Source organism: Apteryx rowi, unplaced genomic scaffold (genome assembly GCF_003343035.1).
Source record: "Apteryx rowi isolate R43461 unplaced genomic scaffold, aptRow1 scaffold_2005, whole genome shotgun sequence".
Lineage (NCBI taxonomy): Eukaryota > Metazoa > Chordata > Aves > Apterygiformes > Apterygidae > Apteryx > Apteryx rowi.
This window is the reverse complement of record NW_020448315.1, coordinates 1-10,936: the sequence shown is the minus strand read 5'-3', so window position 1 is coordinate 10,936 and position 10,936 is coordinate 1. Positions and strand designations below refer to the sequence as shown.

Sequence of the window (10,936 nt, the reverse complement as noted above, 5' to 3'; positions counted from 1 at the left end):
TTCAAAGATGAGAAAACAAGGTTGGTATCCCCATTTTGATGATCCTCATTAAATATGCAGGCACATATGCCACTTCCTGACCTAGTTCCTCATTTCCAATAGGCAGACTGAGGTCMTCTCCTGTTTCCTCCAGCACAGCTCCTGCTCTGCTCGCAGCCATCTGGCACACTCTGGAATCTGTAACCATTGCCACACTGCTGGTCACTGCAGATCTGGCAGCCTCCATGCCACTCTGAAGAGCCTCCTTGGTTGCATCTATCACCTCTGTCACTTTGCTGCTCACAGCATCCTTGGCATCAGCCACTCTGGATGACATTAGCTCTTTTGTGTTAGAGAGAACCTACGGAAATAGGCTAGTGTCAGATAAGAACTGCAGTGCTCTGTGACCCAGTCCCTGCTGCACCCAGAGGAGTCTTCAGACAGTATCTCCYGYTTGCTTTCTTACTCCTAAGAGAGCTCACTYTATGCACTCAGAGATTTGTTTCCTCAAGAGAACTTGAAGTATTTCTATCCTTGTAAAGGCCAGCTCTGCCCTCCTCTTCCAGCCAAGGAGGGCATAGCCTTTGGTTCTTACCTGGTCCATTGACTTTTGAAGGAGAGGGAGCTTCTCCCCTACTTTATCCAAGCCCTTGGAGGCATATTCRTTTGCCACAGCAACTGCAGAAAAGAGGAGGTGTCWAGACTTGGGTTTTCTACTATTTCATCTTGCAAGTCCTGCCTCCCCGATTATGCTGCCTTGCAGGGACTGTGGGTAAAGACTCCCACTCAGGCAGATGTGTTTTGATGTAACCTGGATTTGCTGAGCAGCTTGTCTTGGTTTCCACTGCTGCTTGGTCTTGAGCTAAGTCTGTTCACTTTGAGAATAACCAGTCCCCACTTGCACTAGCAAGAACAKAGCCACATACTTTGGAGTCCCACCTGCAGCTTGTTTAGTTCTTGACCAGACAGTTGCTTAGCTCTCACTTCTGCCCTAGCCTCCATGTCCCAGGGATCTAGAATCACACAGTAAACAGGAGGGGGCCCACTCTGGTCTTAGAGTTAAACCAGGCCTGTCACAYCAGCTGTTTTGTCAGACCCTTGCCATCAGGATCAGCCCCTCTCCCTCCATGAGGTTTAAAAACTTCGCACATGCTGAGGGTCTAGTTCTGGTTCTTGGTTTTTTTTTTTGTTTGTTTCCCCCCCCTCCCATTTGTGGGGGTCGGGGGGGGGGGGAAGGCAGCTCCACAGGAAACAGGACCATTAGTAATGATAGCCCTCCAAGTGGGGCTTTTCTTCCAGCCCCCATGGGCTTCTAAGAATCAAACTACAAGCAGCTGTCACCTAATACTTTGGGCCTGGCAAGATCAGTTTTAGGGTAGTCAACACCTGAGTCAAATCCAGTCCTTCAGGAAGAGACACTTCTTCACACTACTCTGATTAGGACTCAGCCTTTTTTGCTTYACTTGTAAGTCTGGAGCTATCCCTTTAGTAAGTCAATGAGAGAGGTGCCTTTCCACACCCAAGGGCTCCTTTCAGGGTTGGAAGGAACCAAAGAGTTAGGAGTCCCTCTGGGAAGGGGATTTGGCCMTCACAAGCAGGTGTAAGCCTCCCCACCACATTACCTTGAGGCTCTAGTGTAGTCAGAACTGGTTGCACACAGGTAGCTGTGGCTTCAGTCAMACTCTTCACTCCTTGCTCTGCTGCCTCACCCACAGATCTGATGTAGGGGTGGCTCTCCTTGGTGGAGACATAAGCTGTAGAAACCACATCACAGGCAGAGCTGACCAAGGTCAGGTTAGCCACCAGATTTGTTGCAGCCTACGAGGGCAAAAAAAATAAAACAAGCCRTGAGGCTTCCAAGCCTGACAGAGCTTTCTATGCAGCCCTGCACCAAAGCTTCACCTTTCTGCCTGTTCAAGTACCCTGGTCTGGTTGAAGGAGAGCAAACCACAGCTCATATTCACTTCAAAACCTGCAACTCACTAAAGAAACAAGCTGTGGAACACTATTGATATTTATGGTTGGTCCATAACAGAAAGGTTTTCTTCCAATACAGAGTCATCCAAGGGACAGAGGAGAGTGTAGACAGTCTCAGTACTGCTAGAACCTTACCCAGCTCCAGTTCATTTGACATAGTTATTAAACAATTCCAGGAAAAGCTTTATCAGAACAGGATTGCACTGATGTTAAGCTGGCAGACTCCACACTAGTCAGCAAGACACACGCTGCAGTCCACAGAGGCAAGTGCATCAGGTTTTGGGGCCCCCAAGACATGGGAGCCATTCCACAAAAGCATTGCCCAGGCTCTCAACTAGAGGTGTAGAGAAGCATCACTCCTAGCCAAGAGCCAGGCTATTTTGCTTAATCTAGCAGGTTACTTACAGGGTCTTCAGGCCTGCTCTTTTGGCTGTGCCACCACTCATTCCCAGAGAAGCTGCAGGGCACAGGCTGAGCAGAAGAGACTCCTCCCTTTGGGCAGGCTTAGTTTCCACCTATCCACAGTAGCAGCCACTTCCTCACACCTGCACCCAGAAGCTGCTGCTCCAGTTACAGCTCACACAGAGTACCTACCTGCTGTTCCTCTTCCTTCATCTCTGGGGAACTCTTAACAACTTCTTCCTTATCAGGCAGAGCAGAGTCCATTGCAGCTGAAACAGTGTCACAAGTGCCATGGTTTAGGAAGAGAGAAAGACTGAGCAGCTGAGGAATATTTCCCTCTGATTTTGCCAGGGAAAAAATTGAAGACCTGACAATTGGACTCTTTCCCTTATTAAAGGGACTCCCCCTGCAGTGATCTGTGCCAGTTGCAGAGCCCCCTAGTATTTAAGTTCCACATGCTTTCTGATATGAGAGGAATGGGGAGAACAGTCTTCCCTTGCACCTGGAGAGCTCCTGTTAGGAAGCCTTGTGGCCTTCCTACCTGTTAAGGTTAAAAGACAGTTGGGACCCTACTACCTTTTCCCTCCCCACCAAAGTTTGGAGAAGAACTTGCTTTAAGAGAGGCACTAAAACCAGGATTGAAACAAGCACCTCAAGAGTTATTCCACTCCTCTGAGCACACCCCAAGCTGAACAAGCTTTTCACTCAAGGACAGCGCAAGCTATACCTAGCCCTTCAGCCAGCCACTGTTGCAAGATACCTTAGGTTAACCAAGACTAATTTTGCTTTGTGATTAAGTCAGGTAAGAATCATTTAAGCTTGAATCAGGAACTCACAGAACAATTACAACTTTAATACCTAAAAGCTTTCACTCCTGTAGAGAACAGTACCTTTGTTTGTTTGCTTGTTTTAATTCTTCTTGGAGGTTAGCAGATGATCAGCAAGGAAGAACCAATCACCACACCATATCTGCTGCTGTACTCTCTGCCTTTATATACTGGCTGGGAAAGGTGGGATACAGATGGACACTAAGTGACTGACAGCTCAGGGAAGCAATAGAAAAGAGGCAGTCTTTGTCCCAGCCTGTGAGAGGTGGGATGGGATGGAGACAGGGACTGCTGTGGCTTGTTAATTGCTCTGAACTTTCAGCTAATTCCTTTGGTTGCTGATTGAGTGGAGTCAGGCAGGCACACCTTGCCTACTGCAGAGTAGCCCCTTCAGAGGCCACTGCTTCTGCAAAAGGAGAATGGTGTTGTTGGCATGGCTTGCACACCCTCTCTATGGTCTTGCTTCAGATCATAGGTATAGTGTGGAAATGGCAATTAGTTGGGTTTGTTTCCCTTTCTGCTGGGAGACAATAACCAGAAAAGAAAAGAAGTATAGTGAGAAGACAGCTCCAGAGAAGGACTTCCTACCTAATGTGGGATTCGTGTAGCCCAGTCCCTTTGCTCCTTCCCAGAATGCCTGCAGAGTGAGCAGCCCATGCTTAAGATTGGCAGTAGCCAGATTAGACGCCCTCTGCTTGGGTTCAATGTGCACTTTCAGGGCTGACCTGGTATGTGCCAGTCCCCTCAGAATATCTGCTAGCCTTCAAACATAATTACACAAGAGCCCAGTGATATTTGCATTTATTTGGGGAACTGCAGCTTCCATCCATCCCTGTACCAGGCGGAATGGGACCCACCAGCAGCTTGGAGGGAGGGCTAGCCATGGTCCATCCCTCTTGGCAGAGGAAGACACTTCAGATTCATTGTGTCATAGATGACACGAGGACCTGCCCTTGGGTGGTTTGCACAGGCAGTGGGGAGGGGGCAGCCAGTGCTGTTTGGCTTCTTTAAGGACTTTCCCTGCATGTATTCTAATGACTTTAAAATACAGAAGCCTTGTAAATGGCTCTTGTTTAATTTACAGAGGACCAATTATACAGAACAAACTATTCCAGGAGCAACAGGTTTCCCAGGGATCTGTGTTTTGGGGCTATTTATCTCTGGCTTCTCTGATGATTAAGGAAGCGGCCTGAAGCGGGCTGCCACTGCCATGGCCCCCCTCTTCTCCTGGCCCACCTCTTTGCCTGATTTTATTAGGATCTTGATCGCCATTCTGTCAAACTTGAAATAAGCTGAGCAGTTCATAAGTTATATGGGGGGGGGAGGGAAAACAGTCTCATGAATGCACATAGAACATGATTCTTTCACACACCAGGTTAAAAAGAAATGTGGGTACAGCGAGGGAGGCACAGTGACTGATCAAGGACAAATCACTGACTGTCAACCGACAGCAATGGAATGGACTGTTACAGAAGAGCATCACCATCATTCTTCAGGGAAAACAGCACAGGGACCAGTTTTGATATCCCCAGTGATTTGGTAAGAACTTGCAAAAAGGAAAAAGGGAAACTCATTGTACAGTCCCAGAGAAGCCAACCTGGGAGGACAGCACTGTCTGGATGGTTGGTGATTCAGGCAGTTACATGAAGTCCCACTGGGAAGCTTGGGAGTGGGAAAGGGATTTTTGTTTCACGTGTCCTCCTAGTACCCCAATCCCACAAAGGGACACTGCTTTACTTTTATGCATGCACTGCCCATCATTTCAACAAGCCTGTTCTTGAGGTGGAAGTTCAACAATGAAGCTTTGCAGGTTCAGGGTTCATGTGATTTTTCCTTTGCTTGCAGGAGAACATGTACAGCATTTGTGTTACATCCTACATCCAAAACTCTAGCTCCTGGACTAAAGTATCAGTCCTTACCTTCATTAAAGAAGGCAGCATCCAGAAATAACCTTTGTACTGCCTCCCCAGACAGCCTGTGTCACCCAGCCAAACTCGCAACTTGGTATGATGATATCCAGATTGCGGAAGCCTAGAGGTGGTTGTTTTGCCAGGCTCATGTCCAATACTAGGTTATGCGTGTAGCCTCCATGCTCCCTTCGGAGCATACATGGGAGTGAAGAGCCCCAGCAACTTCCCTCAGTCTTTGCCCATGTTTGCTCAGAAGAAAGCCTCCACAAGCACCCGGCATAGTGTTGGGGGCCCCTGAGTGGAGCAAGGAATCAGCCAGCTTCGCAGGGAAGATGTACGTTGTACAAGAGATGGGTCAAAGCTTACAGATGCTTCAGGTGGATCAGCTTAAGGCAAGATAATGCTGTCTCACCTAAGCCATCCTATTTCTCAGAGTGGCCTGCCAAAACCTGCACTTCACAGTGTGAGAAGTATCATTCCAGCTCATGGGACACCCTCAAGCTCACCCAGGACTTCCCCAGGCATGACCCCAAGCATTTTTACGTCTTTCTTAGTCACCCCAAAGCCCACATGTGGACAGAAGTGGCTGTGTACAGCTACCCATGGAAGATGTGGTGGTCACACTGTGTTCTGCTATTCTGACATAGCAATGCTGAATTTCTGTATGGCAAGGAGGAGGCTGTGGTTGTCAAAACAGAGGTGATCAAAGGCAGGATGCCTGCACATCTCACCACATTTTGCAAAGCAAGAATCAAATCACAAGGTGCCAGGCCATGGAACAGAGGAAGGGCAAGTGCCAAACTATCTTCAGCCCTCAGGTCCACGTAGGGGAGGCCCCCCATGAGTGAGGCCAGAAATGTTAAATCACAAGTGACTGGAAGTCCTTTATGACATTGGTTGGATTAACTATTCAGTAAATAAACCTCTTTTGCTAAAGAGTCTGAATGTCTTTGTAGTTATAAAAATGCAAATGGACAAGCTAATTGTGCTTCCCGTCAACACAAACCAAGTACAAAGGCTGAATTCTGGGAACTCAGCATTTTTTGCAGGCTCCAGATGCGTGGAGCATTTGTGCACCTGAGGGTCTGGTGTGTCTATAGTTGGCACCTCTTCCCTGCTCTGGGGGACCTGGCAGATTTGGGCTTTTGTTCTCTCTTCATGTGTCCAGAGAGGAGAGATGCAGCCTAGTTGAAGCCCTAACAGTTCTGAGAAGCACGCAAGACCTTCCTCTTGGCTGTCATGCCTTTGAAAAGGCAAACAAACAAACAAACAAATATCATTTTCTTCTTTTCCCATTTGTCTGGGGAACAGTCCCACCTGTAAGTACATTTTTCTCACCTAAGTAGGTGACATGTCAACCCTCAAAATCAAACCACCCATTTCAGAGAACCAAAACTGTCACCTAAGGGAACAGCTCGCATCTGCAGCCATGACAGTAGCTGTGTTCAGAGTGGAGCAGGAGAAAAAGACAGCTTGTTTCAGAGCTGCAGCTCCTCCACACAGAGAATAGCAACCTGCCTGACAGCTGCCTCCCTCGGATATCACAGGTAGTCCGTGCTAAGTGGCTTTGCAGCACTCCAGGCAAAAGAGCCTCAGATAGCAGCTAGGGCTTTATAGGTTTCAACCAGTGTTTAACATTAGCATTGCAATCCCTCTAGGAGATAGTCCTGGCACTAGAAGCCAACTTTGATGATCTGACTGCTGTGAGAAAGGTCATAACAGCTGAGTTCACCAGCAGCAGCAGGAATTTCTACCGTTGTAAGCTGAGATAATGGAAAACAGACTACTACCATCCAGAGCAGCAAGTGTTGCTGGAAATCATGCTCACACTGAAGGTACAAAATGGTTTCTTTCAGCCTTGTCTTTGGAAGGACTCCAAACAGGACTCCTGTTACCTGAGCCAAACAGAGAAGATGGCAGTTCTTTACACAGCAGAACAGTGGGGAGCAGGAAAAGCTAAACCAGGGAAGAAAACAGACTTATCGAGTCCTTTATAAATGTAAAACAGCTATCCTGATAAATCCAAACAACTTGAACGTAACGGAGATAAAAGCAAATGCTTCCTAATGAGATGATTAAAACGAAAACTGAAATTTCTATATCCTTTCTCCTTCAGCTGTAAAGCATAAAAGGGAACCTAGGCAGTCCCTATCTTATCTAAAGACCATCCACACTCCTAATATACAGCACAGTGATGGAGAGGATGGGTGGTGTGTGCAGGTGCTGGGTACAGGCACATGATGTCGTAACCAGAGGAACACAGGGGACAGCTCAGGGCAGCAGGGGACAAGCGCTGCCCTGCCCTGATCAGGGAGTCCTGGACCAAAGGTGAGCCCTCCCCTTACTCCCTGTGGCTGTTTGGGGCTGGCAGGGCAAGAGCATCAATTCCCTGCTCCCCCTGTTGAATATGGGACACTTTGTCAGCAAGACTCTGAGAATCAATGGGCTAGAGGTATCCTGGCTCTGTAGCCCAGAGAAACCAGGTCATGCATTTTGGAGAGAAGAGTTCTTGACATCTGCGTCTGGGCCTTGCTTATTTATTTCATGTGACCTAGCCCCTGGGTAAGCTATATTAGCAACCCTGGGAGAAGGGACAGCTTCAACTGAAAGAGCACAGTGTTTCCTTCTCTCTCCTCTGCTGGAGTCAGTAATTTGGATGTTCACCTGGCATGTGAAGATCCCCTCAGCCTGCAGAAGGCTTTGAACTCAGCTCTCCCACAACCTGCATGAATGCTTTAGTATCAGCTGCTGTATAGTAGCATCACTCTTATTTTTCAGTGAAAGTAGCATGGCTACTGTGTTTTGAGAAGATGATGAGACTCATAATGGTTTGTCTCCTTGCCTGGGGACAGAAAAACCTTTGACATTTTGAGCTACTAATGCAGCCTTCTCTGCCTGAAGTGAGTTCCGAGTTTGTTTGTCCTCCTCACAGGATAGTAGTGATGTGGCAAAGGGACTGGGTCCTCTGCAGTCTGCCTTTTCCATAGAAAAACTAAAATGTCTAGCCTTAAAAAATCTAAGAGATGGCAACAAGGCATATGGTTTGCTGTGAAGGTAGAGAGAAAACGCTGTGAGGACTTGAATGCAGCTCCTTGATGCATTAGACGGGAGACAGATGTTCTCTGCCTCCCATATCATGCACAAAGTACTGCTGACTCTGGAAGGTCAGGTCTTACCCATTTAAACTCTGTGTGATGGAGCTTCAAGACCAAAGAAAACAGGAAAAAAGTAATGAGAAAACCATGCCTAGGGCTGAACTCCTTCTGCAGGAGATAGATAACTTGCCTAAAGAACTTTTGCATGATCCTCAAGGAACTTGGCCAGGCTAATAACCCTGCCACAGGCTGACACTGGCCATACCTCCCTCTTGTTGTGGAGAGAGAGGGTGCCAAAATACAGCTGCAATAAACTCAGTAGTCTGCCAAGAAATATCTCTTTTTCTTGAAGGGCAGAAAACTCATTTCTTTAATAAACAACACAAAAGTAGTTACATGAAGTTCTCGAGAATGGAGATGCTTTGTTAACTTTGTCTTAAGACTCCCAAGCTTTGCAAATGAGAATCTTTTTTTCCCAAACTCATGTTAAACTCACTTAAACTCCCTCTAGTATGTGCATGTTGAGAAGGAATGGCAACAGACTCTATCATAAATATTTGTCTGAAACATTCTCTCTTGCTTACCTGAAACATGCACAGTGCTCTGCTTTAAGGTGCTGATGTTCACATGGGGGAGCAACAAACTATTCCTAGCCCTCCTCCTGCCTACAGACACCTAACCTGCCTGGCTAGTTTCCCTACTGATGTGTGTCCAGCCATCTCCCACCCCCACAACTTTGGATGTCCTTTGAATTGCATCTACTTCTTTATGGAAATAGTAGCTGGCCAAATTAAGTCCTTACAAACTCTAAAACAGCCTGGGCCCTGGAAGGAGAATCTAGAGCTAGCATTGTCTTGCTGCTCTTTTGCTTCATCCACAAACATGGGTTAGCACCTGTGTGGACATGTGGTGCTCTTGGGCTGTGACCTTCCTCACAAGCAGAGAAAAGTGAAGCTGAGCTGTGAGCACTGGCTCACTATTACCTTTCAGTTGCATCTGACTGCAAGATGTCTCATGAAACCCAGCCGCTTGCTGCTGCCCCAGGGACTCCCAAGGAGAATCATGTAGCTGCGGCTTCCTCTGAGAGCAAGGAAGAACAGGTAACTACTGCATGGCAGGGGGTAGGGAGAGACCTGTGTTACTGCCTGAAAGCAATGGGAGCTCTTTCTTCGGTTGAGTAGACCTTCTCTGTATGAGTTCTTCACTGCGTAGTCCAGTCCCCTCAGTGCTGGGAGTCGAAAGCCTGTTCTCAGACAGCTCGCAATATAAAATGCCCGACTGGGTCAGACCAGTAATCCCTTTAGCTCAGTGTTTGCTGACAATAGCAACAGGGGATGTTATTTAGGGGGAGCATTCCCATGCCTGGCCACCTCCCATGATCCATTCCCTTCCATTCCCCAGCACCCTTGATCCCTGTAGTAGAAATGTTAGGGAGTTCATCCCCACTTATTCCCTCCATTTATGGATCTGTCATTCATGACCAGCTAATCTTTGACCCTGATGATACTGTCTGCCCATACCATGCAGTGGCAATGAACTCCAGGAGTTCACCACCTGCTGTGTACATTTCTGCTAGCTGTTCTAACAGCTGCGACTGGTGGTTCATGGCCTTAATCACCTGCACACAGCCTTGGTCAGCTTTTCACTGGCTGCTGAAACAGCACCTGAAGCTCTGCTCCTGCCTTACTCGGAGTAGCCTTGAATGCTGGACTGCTGTACTCTAGTGACAAGTCTGTTGAAAGCTGCCTTCCGCTTGTATGCGAGTGGGTACAGCCCTAGCTCTGTGAGCTGCCCTGCTAGCTCTGTGGAGGATGGGTCAATTCCTTGTGTAGCTGGGAGGAACCTTGTGGTATAGCTGCACTTCACAAGTGATACCGCTGGGGGGAGTCTACCTGTGGTTCTGCTCCAGGTCACCTACATCATCATCGCGGTAACTGGGCAGTAGCTGGGGTTGATGAGGGACCAGTGAAACAGCCTTAATAATGAAGACATACATTGCCTGGGGAAGAAGGCGTAACAAACCCCAATGGACTGTGACTTCTTACGGGACTTCTTATTCCTTGTTAGAATACAGCTGGGCCAGGAGTCGAACTGCTATTGCTCAAGTCATCTTATCATACGGTTTCTTCTGCCCCTGTCTCCTCTGAAGAGACTCACCCATCTGTCAGAAACATGCATGGTGCAGCAGAAGCAGAAGTGAAGACCTTAGCTAGGTCTGCCACTGCTGTGGCACAGCCAGTTCTGTCTAGGCTTGAAACTGAGAGTGAGTAGGCTGTGGTCTCAGAAACTTCTCTTGGGTGAGCAAGTGAGTGAGTAAGTGAAGGCTTAGAGTCTGGTGATGACTAATGCAGTCAAGAAATCAAGTACCAAGTGTCTCCCCCCCTGCTGATGTGGGGGACATGCTGGTAGGATGTAGAAAGTCTAAGATCTATTTACAYGTTCACTTTCAAATGCATTTGATTTCTGATTTGCCTTTAGTTGCAACAATGAAGGAATGTATTTACCTGGGACAGGACAAATTGGAAGACAAGYTGCCAAACCTGCAAGAACCAGATGACAAGRTAACAGTTTCTGGTGGATGGGAGGCCAGGBGAACTTGCTTGTCTAGCTGGACCTGGCCAGTCTCCTTGTTCTGGGCTGAGAGAAGAGCAAGGCTCTCTTCTCTTCTCCCACCAGGTATCTTGTGAGTCACTCATAACTGACTTCAGTATTGAATCTCTTTGAACCCTTACCCAGCAAATGGTGT

At 47.6% G+C, this 10,936-nt stretch overlaps 1 protein-coding gene across 1 annotated transcript; it reads right to left on the bottom strand.

The window, feature by feature from the left end:
• Nucleotides 1-81: 81 nt before the first annotated feature.
• Nucleotides 82-4,069, bottom strand: LOC112965108 (perilipin-3-like; the record flags this gene model as incomplete). The annotated part of the gene is made up of 5 exons (XM_026063826.1): nt 4,024-4,069; nt 2,551-2,696; nt 1,602-1,797; nt 575-657; nt 82-340 (listed from the first exon to the last, which is right to left on the bottom strand). Coding segments are annotated over exons 1-5 (730 nt in total), but the record flags the coding sequence as incomplete, so codon positions are not given.
• Between the last annotated feature and the right edge of the window lie 6,867 nt (nt 4,070-10,936).